The following is a 19,728-nucleotide window of genomic DNA, read 5'->3' as shown; positions in this document are numbered from 1 at the left end:
TAAGACAGGGTTTTCTTACAAAATAAAACTGCCAAAACTGGAAGCATGCCACTGAAAGAAGGGAATTTGAAATGCAGTTTTTCAGATTACAAGTGTGCAATGGAGGAGCCAGCCTCCTCTCCACTCCGTCCAAGACACGGGAGCAACAGGGCATGCACCACAGAGAGAAGCAGGTCGGCTTAAAACAAAAGGAACATTTTGCTCACACAGCATGCCCTGGCCTGTGGCATTCATAGCCACAGGAAGTCACAGAATCAAACAAAATACCTAGTTTTTTAAAAAGGGACTGAATAATTTAATGGCCAAAACCAACATTTCCATGCTAAGCGAGGGGTAATCAAATCTTGTGCTTCAGGATGTAAACTGATCGCCCAAGGAGTCAGAGAGGAATTCTCCTCTCTCTTCACTCATCATACAACTTCGTATGATTGACCAGGTATTGTGGGTTTTTTCAAATTCCCTTTGAAGCCGCATGTGTAGGATGGCGCTGAAGACATAATACTAGTCTTGAGGGACCTATGATTTCAGGTGGAATTGCACAGCTAATGCATTCCTCGCCTGAGGATGCATTTACAATTAAGTAAAAGGACTAATCAGAAAAATCTTGTTTATGTAATACCTTCATCCATACAACTGACAGAAAACTATTGGAAGAACCGATCCTAACTCGGTAACATACCTTGTCTATGATACCGCACACATTTCTGTAGCATGCTAAACACTGTCTTAAAATACTCAGCCTCACAGCCTTCCTAAGGGAAGCTCTTGAAGTCAGGTAGGATACTGCCCACAAAGAGTCATTAAACCAAGTGTTAAATACAGCCAACGAGCCAATTCCTCACCTCTACTGCAAAGCATTTGTCACTCACATCAATGGAAACACTCAGAAATCTGGATCTTAACAGAAGGATTTTTTAAAAAAGAAAATTAAAAGTCAAAACATACAAGATATTAATCTGTCTTCTGTCTCGTTTTATAAAGTGCATACCTTTAGGAATCTCAAACAGAAATCCCAGTAAGACTTTTACATAAATTTTCTTGTGATCATGTTTTAACAATATATTTTGGATTGTATTAAATTGTAAAAGTAAGGCCTATCTGAGGGAACTGTCTAGGTATGCTATGAGCTAGCAGTCATCTATAGAAAAGATATCTAATAGGCTACAAGTACCAAATTGAGAATTATTTATCCTGCCTCCACTTTCAGCCTCCCAAAGTAGGCAGTGGTGTATAAGAATTTGTGCATTTTCACAATGCATACCAAATGTCTTGTTCCAATATTATTGCAACATAAAGAACCAAAAAATAAATACATATCGACATTGATTTTTCTGAGCTTTCTGTCAAGATGTCTGTTTTCTATATTCATCCACAGTACTTAGTTTGAGTAAGAAATAGTTTTACACTTTGTTTTAGCCAGTCTTTGTTCAATAGCAGTTCCTGGACAAATTAACACGAGAGTAAGAAATTGTAAAGCCAGATTTTGAGCTGGTTTGAGATGAGCTTTTTCATGATCTAGTTGATCATCTCTTGACTGCCAAAAACTACACCCAATATACTTAATTAGTAAATATTGAATGGAATTGAAAATTGAAAAATGATGAAAATAAATTCAAACTAAGATTCTTGAATAATAAATGGGAATGAAGTGTAACCGCAAAATAGAAATATCTAAGATAGGGATGTTTCCAATATGAAAACTGTCTGGGTTTTTTTTTTCTTTTTATGATGTGATGGCTTGATTGGCAGATTCCTCAGCTAGCCAAAGAACCTCAACCCATATCCCATTGAGTTCAGTGGAAACAGGACCAAATCCAGACTGAAAAACATCTGTCCTTTATCTCAAATAATTTTTTGTATATTTTGGTTTATAAGACCATTCTGTAATACAGTTCTCACGCATAGCGTATCACCATATCAAACAATCTTGACTTTGAGAATTATGTTTAACTGATATTAATATGAAGAAAAGTATATAATAAAGCACCAGAGTGAGAAGCACAAAGCAAAGAAGCACCACGTTTTATCTTAAGTGATTTGTACAGTATTGCAGCTAGTTACAAAAACTGAGATTTTCCATGAAACCAAGTTCTACCACAAAATCCAGCATGCCAACCATTTCATTCATAAAATCTCTCCCCCAAGCATTATAGTTACTTATATTGTGAGAAAGTCCAATTCAGTTCCAGGACCAGGAGATTATTTTTTTTTTTAATGGAAAAAAAAGTTAACACTGATTTTCATCTCTTCCCGTAATATTAAAAATGATGTGTAAAGCTCTGCTAATCTGGTCTCTGGATAGCACCCAATCTCTTGCCACGTGTTTCTGTTCTGGGTCTTGCCCTACGGGAATTTCTGTCAGCACATGCTCAGGAAACAGTTATACCGTTCACTTTTTTTTTTCCTTTTTTTTTTTTGAGATGGACTCTATCTGAAGTTTGGTGAACCTTTGCACTAATCACTGCCAGGTGCCTCTGGCTACGTTTCTGGAATGCAAAGAATCTTTTCCTTCTCTCCCTCTTTCTTCCTTTCTCCTCTTCCCCCCCTCTCCCTAATATATAATAAATCCTTCATTGCGGATCACCTTGCTGAGCATCATTGCGTTTTATTACCCTTTTCTATAAACAAGGAGCAAACAAGTTACTGGGCTGTGACACACTGCCCTTCTTAGAAGGCCTCGGTCTCTGCTCCATGACTGCAAGATACGACACTGGGTTTCTGTTTTTCTCCTTTCTCTCTGTGCCTCTGGCCAGCTTGAGTAGCTGTCTGCTGTTAAGAGACTCAGGCTCTGCTACTAATGCAGCGTGTGACATACCTGCGTGTGTAACATCTTTAAAGGAGGATTGAGGCATTGTCAGCCTTTTCCTTGCTTCTAGATAAATACAAGATACTATTTTTCATTCAGAATACTGCCTGGGATTACTTTAATCCAGTTCTGCCTCTTCACTCACCCACACTCTGAGCAGTGTCAACAAGTGCCTATATAACAAGCTAGTTAGCTATGAGGAGCGAGAGGGGTTTCATAAACATTATGGAGAACACTCTCCATGGAACCTTTAATGTGACTGAAGGGTCTTAGGTCATTTAATCCCTTTAGAATATTTTTAATAATACCAATCAACAGTGATATGAAACAGCTTCGGGTTCAAAATTACACAGGAGCCAAAGGAGTCCTTTCCTGGTACACTCAAAGGCTTTCTGTGTGGGCCTTCTCTTCAGGTACAGAGTGATTTACTGAAATACTCACAATCTTTTCTAACAAATACACATGCAAATCTCAGTTGGGTGTAAAACATAACTCAGTATTTTGTAATGCATTTCATTACCTACACAAACTCACAAATATACACAAACACGTTTTTTCTATGTTAAATGAATATTTCTACAATTGTTCTGACCTGATACATGAAATTTCTGCAGAGCATTTAATCACAGCAATCACTACGGGAACTGTGCCAGTCTAAAAGACATCTTAATTTATAAGGGTTTGTCCAATAATCTCCTTTGAAATGAAGCTGATGAATCACTACAGTGGAAGCTGCTATACGTAAGGAAAATTTGAAAACTTACTCTTGCTAACGATCTAGCAGAAAAATATATTTCAAAAGTAAAAAAAATCCTTATTAATATTGTCAAAGAAATAGCAAAACATATTTAAATAAAGAGCACTGCCTTAGGTTCAAGTGATTGCCAGGAAGTCAATTACAAAGACATGCTATCAAACACGGATACTGTCTACTCAGTGTTATCAGCATGTACTGCATGCTTGACTGATCTATGTTATTTTAGTCATTTAAGGTCATTATTTTCTGGCAAATATGCAGTAAGATGCTTCCAGGTGCAGGTAGATTCTGTACAGGTAGCTGATGCCTGCTTTCTTCAAGTTTATAGTCTAAAAAGGCACTGTACCGAGTAGTGGGAGATGTTAAGATAACTTAATCATTTGTTATACCATGATAAATTACTGTGTTTGGCATATATGGTTTACATGTAACTGCAAAAGTTTCATTTAAAAGGCAAAACAAAATTAAAAAAAAAAAAAAGAAAAAAATCAGCTTTACAGATGTAAAATCATTAATATAATGCAGAAGAGCTGCAGCTGAATCCATCTTAAATGGTTCCTGAGTTACTCTGACCAATTCCTTTAACCTCCCACCTTCTCCTGTAACTCTCTTCTTTCTTAATCTAAGATAGTTTTGCTTACAGTGTCTCTTCTGGGCAGGCAACATAGCACTTACTTTGAGATGCACTGATGAAGGCTCTCTAATGTCAATCCAGCCCTTTTAGAAACACCAATGAAACACATGCCCACCTATTTCTGCTGATGGCCAAACAATATTTTACCCCATGATCAAGCACAAAGTTATTCTTAACCATGTATTGTTGAACTAAGCCTATGTTAATGCTAATTTTGCTTTAAGGGGGGAAAAACTGTATAAGCCTATCTGGACATGATTATAAATGAATTCTGATCACATTTTCTACAATGAGATAAATGACTTGGGATTTGAAACCAGATGCTTTTAATTACTGATTTTCTTTGTTACATGAACCTCAGCTCCGCACCTGTACATTGTTCTTTCTTTGGACAGATGTACCGATGCCCTTTTTGCGTGCTCAGATCCGTAACACTGAGATAAATGATGATGGGTTCTTGGGTTCCTCCACTGAAAATGTTTTCAGCTGTCAGAGATATCTGTTTCTTGTTATTGGTTTTAGTGCTTTTGAAAGAAAGACTAAAACACTGACTTGTGTATTCTGTTATAAATGAAGAGTATTCTCTAGTGGAATCCACAATGAATGAATGATGTATCTCCTTGGTCCTAGAAACTGTTATAAAAACTGTGTAGGTATTTAGTTCTCCAGAGTACTTCTAGAGAATAAAAGTTTGTTTCCTACAAAGATTCTAGGAATATGCCAGTTCCCAGTATATTTATTTACGTGAGCTCACAAACTTAAAGATGAATAAAATTCAGACACAAGTACTTAAACACCTAATTGTCACTCAAAGTAATGAGAATTAGGTACGTAAATGTATTTTCCTATCTGGCCATGGATTGTGGCAGTTAAGGAGATAGCACAACCTATTGAAAATAATCTCCCCCATTTCTTTTACTGGTTTTGGGGCAATTTCTTAAATCTTATCCCAGAAACAGTCATGCTCCAGAAAACTAGCTGCTTGCAAACAACAGTGAAACGAGTCTGGTCCCATCTGATGCGCAGGCACCCACCAAACCCTTTGTAGGCCATCATCATCTACCAGTAAAGCTGAAGCCAAAACCAATCCCACAGAGCAGAGGTGTGGGCTTGTTGGAGGTTGCTTCCTCCCAGCTCCACAGCTCACTGAGACAGGCAGGGGGCTGGGCCAGATTCTTCTTTGAAATGGAGGCACCCGACAGAGTCCTGGCAATGTGTGTAACAGGGCCGAAACGTGGGTTGGAGCTGGCTTACAGTCTCTTACTGCTGAAGTACAGCATGGTAGTAGTACAAATAAAAATCTAACACACAAGATTTTATCCTGCATATTTGTTTTCAATTTTAAAAATATCAGGAATTTCAAATCTGGTGTTCCCTGGTTGAGCAAGAAGGGAGGGTGTGTGTATGTTGTGTTACTTTACGTAAAGAGAAATGAAAGACTAAATTTTTAAGAGATCTCTTTACATTTAAGTATTTCTGTGGTATTTGAATTAACAGGTGCTAAGAAGCAAGCAAACAAAAATTCTGCTGTTTAAGCAGCCTGATTAAAATGTCTCTTTTCACTTGATTGTTTTTAAGTCCTGTTTCTTGTAATTTTGTATGGGTAAGTGGCTCTTCAGGGGGGTCTGGAACATGGTTTGAACTGGTTGCAGTTAGCTGGTGAGAAGCCTGGGCAAAAGAGAGTTGTGTAAGCTCCTTCCTCTAACCTTGATTACTTAATCCTTTATATTAAAGGCCCACAAGACTGGATTCAGAGTTCTCATTAATCACCACCTATGGACATCACAGATGTTTTAATCCCACTAGTTCTTCATTTACGGTTGTGTTTACAGAGCAGAAATGACCTAAATTACCACAGGAATATAAAAAAATAGTTTCACTTTCCTTTCCCTTGGAGACACATCGCCTTCCCAGTAAAGTTATTATTTGTCAGTACCCCCAGCTTCTTCTGAGAACATAAGTGCTGTTTGTTACGGGCGACACAAGTGACAGAGGGCCTCACAGTCACATATAGAGGGACCGTGTTCAGATCCTACAAAGTGACCTTGTTAGGTCATTAAGCTAAATTGGTGCAAATCCCTAACTTGGTGCCACCACTCAAACTCACTTAACTTTAATCATATCAGTTTCATTTAAGCTGATAATTTATCACACTAAATATTTTAAACTGGAGTTTACAGAGATAGTTTACAAATGAAACCAAGTACATTTTTAGATGACTTAGATAATAACAGCTAAAAAAATAGTAGAAAGAAGGCCAAGTGCGACATCCATCTAAGATTTAATACTACAAGCTGTTCTGCTACAAATCAAAATAGACTATTTTTGTAATGGGCAAAATGAAACCGAGTTAGACATTATACATGGCATATGCTACAAGAAGTGCTAAAATAAACCTTTGCTACCTGAAATAAAAAATAAATTTATATTTAAACCTGGATCATGACAAGCCCACTTTCTGGATGCCAAAATGTTTCTCAGTCACACACTTTTAGTTTAATTAATATCAGTATAAGTAAAATTTTTGGTCTAGCATACACTTCATACCAGAATTTGAAAAAATACTCTCCATATTGTATAAAGCCAGTATAAATACATTTGGTAATGAAGTCAGATTTTGTTAGAACATTTTCAAGTGAATTAGATAATTTTGTCAAACTATTTAAATGTCTTAGCAAACCATTTGGGAAAATTGACTGCTGCACTTGGTATTGACTTTGGCAAACGATGGTATAACATAGGGCTTTTAAAAAAAAAAAAAGAAAAAGCCTTTAAATCAAATTCTGAATCTTATGTCAAAATTGAGTAGACTATTTGTACTCCACCTCATGTAGTTTTTGGCATCTTGCATATTTGATGACTCAGTAATTAGATTTCTTGATAATAATCATTTGGTTCATTCCACAGACTTAAACTATGCAATCCAGTCTTGTCATCGTACTGATTCACAGCGTAGAAATTCTTCACATTTACTTAAACATGAATGCTGAGACAGCTGACAAATGAGGCAAAACATTATATGTGTGCCAGAAAGCTGGAGCAGTTAATATGAAGAAAGGTAGTGTTAGGTGTTTCTTTCCTATTGTAAACCATATATATTTTATATGAGTAATGGCATACTGCTATGAAGTGGCAAAGGTGTAACGGTTCTATAATTCAGTGGCTCCAAGCATTAGATTATTAAGTGATTTTGCCCAGTTAAATGGATGAATGCTTTAAACAAAACTGTGCTAAAAAAAATTCAAGGACTATTAGTTCACACTAAGTTTCTGTACTTGCAATTAAAATGTCATGTATGGGCTTTCTTTCAGCAGTCATTAATAATGTAAGCATGAACAATTAAAATACAGCAAAAGGATCTTGGACTGGGTATGACAGCACTAAATACAGATTATTTTGAGTTTAGAAAATGGTATTTGAAATGCTGAAAAATTCCAAGTAATTACGTCATGAAACTAGATACCCCGTTTTAAAATAACTATTCAAAAATACATTCCGCTCTCCATTTCCTGATGTTTGGTTCATGATGAGAAATCTGTTATCATCTCACTCTTACAAGAGTGTCACAGGATAGTAACTATGGTGTTTCTACAAAGACTTTACATTACTTAGGTATATAAGCACTGAGACAATAAATCAGCACTGTTGCCTCCTCTGAGAAAGAATACCTAATTCCACTAGCACTGAAAAGAGCAGAGACAATTCTGATGTAAACTTCAGCCTAAGCAAGCAACTCAGCTCACACAGCATGGTGTTTCTGCTGAAAGAGAAGTGCCGTACTCTGGAATGGAGACATGAGGGCAGTAAGGAGAATTCATCTGGGAGCTTCAGACCCCTCAAATTGTAAAACTGTTTGTTGCCCTCATTCTGGTCAAGTCTTTGCTTTCATTTCTTATTAAGGGTACCAGAATGTGAAGTGCCTTAGAAACAAATCCACCTTACTGACAGCCTGTTAAATCCTTCCTGTAATATATCCTTACTTTGTTTCATTCTTCATTGGGATTTTTTGCCTTAACTCCCCTGGGAACCAACTCACAGAGGAAACAGCTGAGCAGTGCACTGGGGAGCAGTGAGAGGAAGGGATCCTACTCCCCCAAGCTCAAGTAGTCCCATTCTGCAGGGAAAGAATAGCTCGTGGATTACCTTCACTTTGGACTGTCTGTCTTCACTCCTCCTATTGGCGCTCACTGCCTTCTCTGCTACAGAAAACTTCATATTTATCTGGTATAACTTCCATCTAAATCAGCATGCCCAATGCCTCCTGTTGGCCATGACTCTGCCATGGCATGAGACTGCCAACAGGAAATACAAGGTCAGGAATGTGGGTGGCAGGGCAGGGATGGAGAAGGGTTGGGCATCTTATGTGACAGGGACAGGGTAAGTGTATTCCTATGATGGGCAGATATGCATCAAACATTGGGAGGGGGCACTGGTACCTGCTACTAGCATAGGTCAGAAGAGATGGCTGAAGGAGGAACAGGGTATAGAAGCTAAGCTTGCTATAGCATTCATTCCACAATTAAGAAAAAAAAATGGAGTAATTTGTTCCTAATTGAACTTCCTCAATGAGATTGTTCTTCAACTATTCCAGGTGTAATTTTCCGTACCATGTCCCTTCCATGCCACATACACTCTGTTTCCTGCCCTTTGCTTCAAGCATACAATTAAAAACTTTCTGGGCTTTCATTTCCTCATATAAAAGAAGGGATGGGTCAGTCACTGGACTAGAAGGGAAAAACTCTCCATTCGATTGCTGTATTTGCTAAAGAACCCCAACATATTTTTAGGAAAAAAATATCTTCATCTCTCTGTATCCCAAGTTCCCATCAGTAAAGCAAAACCAGAGTCCCCTCCCTGTCCAAAGTGCTGGGAAGAAAAACTGTAAGTTTGATGTTTAATTTGCATGAGGCTAGGCACCAAAAAAAATCTGAACAAAAAGATTAGAGCAGAATTTTGTGGCTTACAGAGATTCTTTCCTGTTGAGAAGATGTTATGAGATCCTTGAGCAAATGGTGCTATAGAAAGATCAGATACTGTAGCAATGCAATGCAGTCCATACTGTAGCAATGCAATCTACACAATCAAAGTGATAATATACCCTTCCCTGATTAGGAGCTTACTGGTTAATGCCTGCTGCTGAGGGACGTATTACAGAAAATCTTATCAGAGAGCAAGGAAGTGAGAAAGCCTGCTGCTCTAACACGAAGTAAGTCTTACTAAGGCAAACACTGCCTTATTCCTGAGTGAGTCATAGTTTGCGTTTTTACCCATCAAGGAAGAATTAAAAAAAAAAAAATCTAAATGCAATTGCATTCTATGAAGAAAAAAAAATCTCAGTGTGTTTTGTTGAAGACAAGGACAAGACCCTGAGCAACCTGATAGTAATGTCAAAGTTTGTTCTGCTTTGCACAGGGATGGATGACGTGACCTTCTGAGGGTCCCTTCAAAACTAAGTTATTCTATGATTCTAAACCAAACAAAATAGCTTACTTCGAGCCAGTGTTTTTCATTCGAACAGCATCCATGCAAAGTAAAATAAACAATTAATCATTCATTATCATGCCAAACAGAGGCCAAGTATGTTTCATACACATACCCTTCCCTGGCACTCTCCAACGGTGACTGATGGTGATGTGGACTGGAAAGGGTAGAGTCGAGCGGATGGTGTCTTGAAGGGATGTCATGAGGAGGTGGCAATATACCTGGTGAGGGACCATTATGGTTAGCGCTGGAACCACTGTACATGCCTGTGAACACACATCATTTTGCAAAATAAAGTAAGCAAGGAAAGAAGCATCCAAGTAAGTCCTTGAGAGTCCCCAACTCCTCCCCTATCCCCCACCCGACTCTGAGACACAAACACACAGCAGCCCACTTCTGTTGGGGGAGTCATACGGCCAAGGGGAGTCACCTACTCAGAGATCCAGTTCGTTAGCGAATACTGCTGTGCTTGGAACAGCACTCAAAGCTGTATCAAGGTATTCTGATGTGTCTCCCCTCCAACCCTCTCAGGTGGTCCATTTCTTCCTTGCTGTGACTGCAGACCCATAAGCACTCCTCCCAGCAGCTGGCAGGACTTGGCAGGACTCTCACGCTGCCTTCACCGTACTTCTGAGTGAGAAGTCACAGTGCTCGTTGCTTGCAGAATGATGAAGCTCATATTGAGAGCAGAGTGGTACATGGTAACTTACCAACGTCACGTTAAACACTGAACTCAGAGCACTCAGTGTTTGCCTATGGGGGACCACGATTTGGAGTTTTTTCATTGTTCATTTAAAACTTTTAAATTTGACTTTCAATTAGTAGGCTGCTGGACATCCTAGAGCATTTAAAAACGTCACATATTGATACAAATAAAACCCAATAAATTAAACGTGAGGAGGAGTGAGGAGAAAATTTTCATGAGACCATGAAAACAAAAGTTTTACTCGTACACAGAGGTACTGAAGGAGCGTTGATGTTCCATTTTTTTTAGGACTCTGGCTACTCTCCTCTGCCATGGCAGTCAGACACCAATAGTGAAGTGTCTGTCATGCCCTCAAGCACGTACTTTGTTGAGGAAGCTTTGTCCAGGACTCTGGGATTAAGATGCTGGGATTAGTTTTTTTTCTTACAGTCTCCCTTCTGAAGAGTAAGCCATGCACTCAGTCTAGGCTACCTGGGGGTCAGGGCCTCGACACTGACTTTTGGCGTGAAGGCTGCACTGAGGGCAGGTGTCTGCAATGAGGGGAGATTGCAGAAGTGCTTGCTGCCTGGCGTTACCAACACTGTTTGCAAATGCCACCCTCTGGCAGGGGGAAAAAAGGATTGGCTCCTAGTAAGGGCAATTCTTGGAAAAGTCTAATCCTTCTTTTCTCAGTTTCTCTGCCCTTCTCCTCCTCCTCTTAAAGTTTGCCTACAACACATCTCCCAGAGTTTTGGCCCACCAGGGCATGCCTCCCAGGGAATCTGCACACAGAGGAGGACTAGAGCAGCCACTCACATTGTATTCTGAAGGCTGTGGAGAGCAAATGAAGTTTGCCAGCTCCCACAGCGTCCAGCTGTTCAGCACAGAAGACCCCACACCCCTCTAAGGCCTAGTTTCTTTGCCTTCTCTCCTCCTGTAGCATTCACCCTTCCTCTCCCACTCCTTGTGTGCAGAGCTACACATTCAGGAAGACAGAGCTGTGTGTCAGCTATGCTTGGACGTGTCCCATTGTCACTGACAGGGTTCTGGATGGCACTCCTCCCAAACCCTCGCAGTGACATGGAAGCAGAAAGCACCAGGAAAATCTGGAGCTGTGGGGAATATGCAACAGCCCTCTGGGCGGATAAAACATGGCTGAATGTCAGCATCTGTTTCTGTGCGTTGAAGAGCAGAACCACTAAGGCAAGATTCCAGCCACCTTTGTCAGGGACTTCAGATGAGTCAAAAACCTCTCATGAACAATGAGTCCTCAGCTGTTGACAGATCTAAAGCAACAAAAATGAACCACATCATCTCTGTCTCCCGCTAGACAGAACATTTGTCAACCAGCCAGTGAAACCAACTTGCTTTCTGCACTGAAAGCCAGACAGAAGGGGCTTTAACAAATCAGATGTTCCCAGGTGATGCTAGGATTTATTTGTCAAAGCCTCTTCTGATAACAGTAAGTCAGTAGCTAGGATGCTACAAGACATTGTGAAAATGTCTTTTTTCTGGTGGCTTCAGTCCATTTTATAATACAATAGTTTCCACTTCCCCCAAATCCTTACTTTTCATACATTCATTATCAGGCTTGGAAGATGAGCCAAATACCAATTTGACCTGAACTGTACAGTGTCATTTCACACTTCAGCTGTATTTCCTACAACGTGCAGTTCAGGTATATTGGCAGCACACTCTGGAGGAAACTGCTGAACCTAAAAAGAGGTGTTCATGCTCTCTAAGGCTAGCAGACTATTACTGGCCCCTGTCAATAACTCGCCCTAAAAGCTCAAAAACCCTCAAAAGGTAGTTTTAGCAGTGTGGTGGCCAATAAACACACTCAAATGTTTTATCTTACAATACCACCCCTGAACAGTTCATGAATGTTTAAGAGGTCTCTCCTGGCCCCTTCCATGCTGTCTCAGCTGCTGAGGATAGTTCAACTCTTTGCCTGAGGTGGATGAGAAAGACAGAGTAGCAGAGTACCTACAATCAGCTTGCCCCCCTAGAGAAGCAAGAAAATGTTAAAAAAAACACCCCACACATCCCATCCATATGTCCAGGAGACAAGTCCTGCGTGATCCCATGCACTCAAACCCACCCCATTAGAAAACCAAACGAAACCAGAATCCCTGTCACCCCGAGTTTCTGCCATGCCCAACCACTATGCAAGAGGAGTTTACCGAGCTGTAGAACTACTAGGGTGGACACTCATTGCCCACTCTTGGGCTTGAAAAGATGTATTGACATGGATCTCCTCTCCTACTTAAAGCAGGGCTTCTTCCATCCACCCTGAGTTTATCCATCTTTTGACTTACTGATCACACCTCCTCTGGAAAAGGCCCCTGCTTGGAGCATATGTGTGCTGAGGTTTGTAGGGTTTGTTCATCAGTGAGTTTTCCTTTTCCTACATCTTTATTTACCACAACGCCCTCACTCATGCTCGGTTTGACACGTGGCGTCTCTTGTCCCCCCAACCCCCCTTCCACACCGCAGCTTGTGCTGCCTCATCCCAGAAGCTGCTGGCCCCCCTCACACTGACACCCCCTCTCCACGGCATTGCTAGATCGGCAGCTCACCGCAACATCGGCTGAAGCATGTCACGGTAAACCCAGCTGTCCCCATATCCTCTGTGACACTTTGACAAATGTGGTGCTACACGTGTGCTGCCTGCTGCCAAGCAGCATGTGTCACAGCTGAGTCCTGCCTGCCTCTCCCACAGTGGGAACACTAATTTTGGGTGCCACTCTCTGGTATCCAGCTGCCAGTATTCATGAAACTTGTCAGAACGCAATTATCTCTGAGGCGTTTGTCAAATGTGGTTGAGCTTGGCTAATGGATTTAAAAAAATACTGTGGGGAAGGGGACTGACACACATGTGGACAGAGAGGCGAGCACAATGATTACATAAGCCTCGCTTCCCAAGGAAATGAGACTAAACCAGAGTCCTGGTTTGTACAGCGTGTGTCCCTCAGACGCAGGGCTAGCGGGAGGAACGGGGGGAGCTGCTCTGGCATCAGGCACAGCGATGTGTGCTCCTGGGTGAGGCTCTGAGACTGCACAGCCTACCATTTGGATGAGGGCTGCATCCGCCCCTGAAGCTTCTGGATAGCGAGAAAGCCGAAACACGAGCCAACGTAGACAAAGAATCGACCCTATTGTTCACTTGCTTCGCTTGCATGGGGTGTCTGCCTGTAATTTAAGAGTACTTCGAGGGCCATGTGGCACACACAATGGAAGATGGGATTTACTATGAGATTGCATGTGAGTCTGCAATGAGACATTAGTCATTTCTGTTGAGTCACTGAGAACCAAATTGGTAATGATTTCAAGTAAAAAGTTAGTTATCTTACACAGTGCAAAACCAGGGCACTCCAACAGAACATTAACTTTACTTCCCTCAGAGGGCCAGACCTTTCTCTGGTCATGGGCATTGTGCAGGATGTACTATACTAGGCACTATGAATGCTATCAGCTATCAGCCATTTATGTTGCTACTGGAATTAATTTTGACTGTAAAAAGTTTCAATATGCATATTTTTATTCCAGACTTAAGACACTCAAAGTTTGGAGCTGCTGTCACTCTGATTCCATGACTACCCAATGGTATGTTCATGGGTGTTAAGCCCAAAGATGGTGCTTTTAGGAGGAAATATTGGCAGTGGCAGTTTATCAGGAAAGAGAGACAGTGAACTGCCTTGTTCAGGGAAGCAGGAGGTATCTGCTGATACGAGGGTGTATAAGGTCCTTCCTACTGCCAAGCCCTAACAGAAAGGAAGAGTTGCTTGAGGGGAGAGGAATGCTGCCTTTGCTGCGTGGATCCCTTTGCCCAGGAAGGGCAACAGAAGTCAAGTGAGGAAGAGCAGTTGCTATTCCAGCCTCAGTATAATTTTCAATGCTTCTAAAATTTCACTTCTTTTACAGTTTTTCTTCCTTTTTTTCAGCAGCGAGCTATAATATTCTGAGTACCTGAAGTAACACAGAAGCCTTTGGAGCTGTTATGAATGACTACTCCTGCAAATGCAACCCACTTCAGGACTGTGCACCTTGGGCCTCTTCACGCATTGACCATCTTAGCTTGTAAATATATGTCATCAATCAATATTTTAAATGGCTTGGCCTTTAACCTTAACATCTGTTGCCAACACAGTACTCTGAGCATCTGTGACTAGCAGCTTTTTTTCTCCCCAGCTTTACGCTAACTGAGACCAGAAAAACAATAATAAAACATGCCCAGAGAAAATGCCTGAGTGGAATTACTTAAATGGAGACACTTCCTTTGCAGGGAGAGTGATAAGAGCTCTCGGGCACAGCTAGAGTTGAATGTGTGCAGCCATGAAGCATCTTAGTTATGAGGAGGGAAAAAGGAGGAAGATCTAACCAAACAATGGGTTCCTCTGACTGCAAAACATTCTTTTGCTCACTGTCTTACCCAGTCCTAAGAACAAACCTGCTTTGAAGTCGGACACAAGGGATGGGAGCTTTTTAAATATTTCATTTTTTCCGTGATTGGCTTTCATCCCTGACATATTTAAAATGTGCTTTAACTTGGAGAAAGACAAAACTAAAACTCTCCAGGAATCCAAGTGATCCCTAAAGCCCAGAGCTCTGCACATTAATAATGTGGTTTCTTTGAAAAAAAAAAAAAGGAAAAAAAAAGGACCCTCAAAAAAAAAAAAACCAAACCATGAATATTTTCATATTTTCAAGTGGAATCAAGAGGACATCATATCCTATATTTATCCATATATATCCTATATAAAGTATTATAGCTGATTTCTCCAGAAATACTACCTCTGCTTATTTGAAAGAGCAAATGTGCAATCATTGCAGACTATAGGTGGCAGCAGGAATGTCCTTATGCTTTAATTCTGTAAGGATCAGCACTTTAACTTATATGCCCTAAATAATGACAGAGGAACACTTTTGCCTATGGAATTGTACTACACATAGTACGAAGCAACTTCTGTTTCACTGTAAAACAGTCTTTCAAATCTTGATTTATTTTCCCTGGCACTTTTTCATACTGTGCATGTGATGGGGTCTCATATGGGGTGACCTGATGGAAGTATCAGGGAAGATTTACTAGGTTTTTTACAACATCCTGGTGATAGATTGATATAATCAGCAAAGAAATCATACCAGAGAAAGCCAGTATTATTGATAGATAAAATCCTTAATTTCACAAGAGGTTCTCAGAAATGACGCTGAGAGGTTAGTGATGGTCTGTTTATCTGTAAGCTAATAACTTTTTTCCTGTTTTATTGTTGTCACTTGAAATCTGAGGCTATTTCTGAGGTTCTCAAGCGCAACCTGTTCTGAGGGAAATGTCACTGGTCTTTCCTGTCCTGCCTGGAAGCGAGAGGCCAAGCCATGCTTCAGCTACGCCAGACTGTCAAGGGTGGAGACCAGAGGCCACGTGCTGCCCTCACAGATCTTAGGAGCGCAGACGACAAAGGCAGAGAATGGAAATAATCCCCCCCAAGTCCCTCCAGCTTTCTGCCACTTTTCGAGGAGCCACATATAAACCGTGAGTGCAGAGTCCCAGGGGAACAATGTTAGAATGATGGGTTATTTCCCTTTCTATTCCATTCTGTTCACCAGTTACATTCTGACATTTAGCAACTTGAAGTAGAAAGAAGAATAGGCGATGTCAAGCAGGATGCATTTTTTGTTTTTATTTTTAATATTTGGAGTGAGAAAAAGAGCAGGAGATTCTTGCCTAAGTAATTTATAGTAATTTATTACTTTGCTCTTACAAAGCAAAGTATAGAATAAAGTGCATCAGCTCTTCCCTTGGTGCAGGGGAACTAGCACCAGGCATTTTTGTTTTCTAATCCCAGTTTACCATTGGATTTCTCTAAGCCTCAACAGAAACAAGCTAGGGTTTGTCTGGAAAGCTCGTACTCGGTTACTAAATCAATTTAAAATGTATTTAGTAATACCAAGTCAAGCCTCTCCTCCACATATCCATCCCATCTCTAATACGCAGCTGCCATTAAAAAAATGGGTAAGATACTGGGATGCGTCTGGAACATGATAGAGAACAACACAAGAAAACATGACAATGACAGTTTATAAATCAAGTGAATGGCATAATCTGGAATTTTGTGCGTGGTATTGGTTATCCCATCCCAAAATGGATATTACAGAGTTAGAGAAATTTCAAAGGCAATAACATGAATGGTTCTCCAAAAGTAGGTTCCACCAAAGCAGACCTGATGGCCTTTGAGAGTTCCTCTTTCTCTCAGCTGGCTAAACAAAGAATCTGAGATTGCTACATCCCTGATTCAGAATCCTCTGCTGAGGTTCAAAAGTTGTGAATCTAGATCTTATTTTCAGCAGAAGGGAATGGAAGCATCTTTTTCTCTTCCTATAAAATGTATAGAACAGTCTAAGGTCCCTGAAAGGGGCCAGCTCTTGTTCAAACCACAAGAAAGAAAGAAAGAAAAGACAGACAAGAAGGAATGAAAGAAAGATTAAATACTAGGAAAGATAATTAAAACAACACGTTTGACATTTCAAAATCAAGCTTTTGCTCCATTCATACATCACCATATTATTTGTTATAATCACACAGACAGTGCACGATAATACACAGCCTCATCAACTTTTCTGCAGCTCCTGAAGAGCTAGAAAACCGTATTGCTGCGTGCCTTTGTCTTTGCTAGAGCACTCATTTGGCTTTAGCAAAGCTCATGCACCTGCATTCTGCTAAAGCCAAGGCAAACTTTTAAAAAGAGCACAAATGGATAGAGGCTGACTTTCAGCAGGGCTGCTCCCCCCTTCATGTGAAATTAATAGGAGCTATTTGGCTGACTAACTCCAAAAAAAAAAGTCAGGCCTTAGCAAACAACTCACAAAATTATTTAATTTTATTTGTTGGTTTGGGTTTTTTTTCGTCTTCCAGAGTGGCAAATCAGACCCATAAGCTTTTCTGTTTTAAATCCTGTATTATATGACATATTTAGCACCATACTTATTAGAAGTATTCTTACCTGTAATTAAATCATGATGACCTACAGATCTACCACATTTCCCATCCAAAATGTGTTGTGAAGATGTGTGGAGTTGTTGTATAGCTAAGCATTCACTTAGTACATCTTGTTCGATATCAGTACATGAATTTAGCTACAAGAGGAGGATAAAACAAACATTTTATTTCACAGTAAACCAAATTACTTCTAATTAAATTCATATGTCTGCTGAAAGATCATGTACAGAAGGAAGGAACAACATGTCATTCTTAGGAACTTCATGTAATTAAGGATGTATCTATAACTTGGTATTTTTAATTAGAGATAATTTTGGTTTTCTTAAGCGCACAAGTTAAGCGTGCTAATCTTAAATCAACAACAGTTTGCTTCAGAAAATAATGTACCCTGTGTTTCTTCAAACCTCTCTGAGTAATTTAACTGCATATTTTCAGGCTTTCTGTAGTTTCTTGGGTTCTGTGGCAAAAGGATTGCATCACCTTGTAGCTGTGACACTTGGAAAGACATTTGATAGGAAAAGAAAAGCATTTGTGCTTATCAGATTAGAACTGGTGGAATAATACGCTGTCAGTAATGTGTAAGAGGTATCACCGATATGTCAGCTGTTCTCCATGTAAATTAAAGCTCTGGCAAAAGTGTCTGAAGCAAACTCTTGAAAACCACAATGTCGATCATATTAAAAACAGCAGGAGAGGAGAATTAAGAAAGAAAAGCATTTCTAATTCTCTTTCAAACATGCTGATGTTGCCAAGCTTTTGTCATAATATAGTGCTCACATTACACAAACAGCCATCATATTCTATAGCCATTAATAAATAGTTATTGTCTTTACGTTTACAGTTTTGCATACCGATCTCCCCTGGGTTTGGTTATTCTAAATAAAAGGTCCAGGCAAACCTATTTAGAATTCTGCTATACAGCCATTTGTTGGTTCAAGATAAACATCTAACAGTTGGATCACAAAGTGCATCTGTAGCCAATTAAACTTAAACTACTACTAAATTAACAGCTAACTTTCTCCTATTTTGTTCTTGTAAAGCCTTTCAGAACAACAAAATACTACCACTGCAGTCATCTCCTAGGCTATGAACTAAACATTCGGGATTCCTTTGATGTAAGTCTAAGCTCAGGCATTTTATTTTATATCAGAGACGGCACATTTTGGTAGCATATCTCAACCAAGACACGTGGGCAGAGCAGCCTGTGAATTTTTCTTTTTTGACTAAGTCATTTCCACTCAGAACTCCTGGGAAGCTGATATCAACAGACAACTGCCTTTGCCAAGTTATAACCAAAAATAAGCAAGTGAGTATAAACAGTCTTTTCCCCTTTTTTCCAAAGTAGACTGTCACCGTTTCAATAACACTGAGATTTACTTAGTTGTGAAAGGGTTTCTTTTCCTATAATACGTTTAAGTGATATATTTGGGGGGGTTTATTATTTCTTTATAAGTCAGATTCGCTTTGGTCCCTTTTAAGAGAGCCTGATCAAAATGCACTTTAAATCTGCTGCTTTTTCAGATGCCTTTCAAGTTCAAGGAAAAAAGACACAGGATCAAGTATTCATAAAGTCATCAGGGATAAATGAGACAGGAAATCTGAAGATGATTTCAAACCACTGGAAGAGTGCAGATTTAGATTGGTCTACCAAATAAGGTGTGGGAGGCAAGGAACTAACATTATTTTAAGATAGACTTGATAAATCTATGGGAGGGTATATATATATGCATGCAGGAAAATTCCTCAAGCTAGGAGATTACGAGATATGAAAACCTGGATATTTGATGTCTTGGTACATCCAAGCAGCTTGAGTTTGCAATTTGTGTGTACTGGATTTGTCCTGTATTGATTCTATGCTTAAGGCCCCCCACTGCTTATGCAGCAAGTACTTATTGCCCCTTAATGCAAAGTTTTGATTTAGCTTTTTCCCACCTTCCTCCATAGAACTGGAAATAGGCCTCAGCAGGTGACAGGGTATAACAGTGGGGACTGTTCCTTTCTCCAGATGTAAAGGATTTTAGCATGTTAATGCATTCAGCCCAGTACACAGAGCTGAACGAACGGTACCCATATTTGGTATTACGAAATAATTCTCTCCTTCCTTCCCCCAAGAAGTATGTCAGCAACCACACGAAGGAAAGATGGGGGGTTCTCTCCTTTGGAATAGGGAGCGTGGTTGCTTTCCACAATCAGGTGCGAATTTCATGTAACAAAATCTTCCTGTCGCAAAGATCTTGCTATTGCAAAAGACTTTGGTGCCACAGTCAACCTCTTTCTGTGGCCAATTACCGCTATGGCTTTCTGACTCTTATCCTCATTAAGACCTAAAGGTTGCTCTAGGGGAGTGTTGGGAATTTTGCAACCTGTGGTG

General features: G+C 40.0%; 1 protein-coding gene across 1 annotated transcript in view; it reads right to left on the bottom strand.

Moving 5' to 3' along the window:
* Positions 1 to 19,728, bottom strand: part of GLIS1 (GLIS family zinc finger 1) — a 206,808-nt gene that overhangs the window by 17,608 nt on the left and 169,472 nt on the right. The window contains exons 7-8 of the mRNA XM_075155738.1: positions 17,362 to 17,494; positions 9,794 to 9,944 (exon numbers count right to left, since the gene is read on the bottom strand). Of these exons, the coding sequence (XP_075011839.1) occupies positions 9,794 to 9,944; positions 17,362 to 17,494 (284 nt within the window). The remainder of the gene's footprint in view (positions 1 to 9,793; positions 9,945 to 17,361; positions 17,495 to 19,728) is intronic.

Source organism: Calonectris borealis, chromosome 8 (genome assembly GCF_964195595.1).
Source record: "Calonectris borealis chromosome 8, bCalBor7.hap1.2, whole genome shotgun sequence".
Classification (NCBI taxonomy): Eukaryota; Metazoa; Chordata; class Aves; order Procellariiformes; family Procellariidae; genus Calonectris; species Calonectris borealis.
This window is presented reverse-complemented; position numbering and strand designations above follow the sequence as displayed.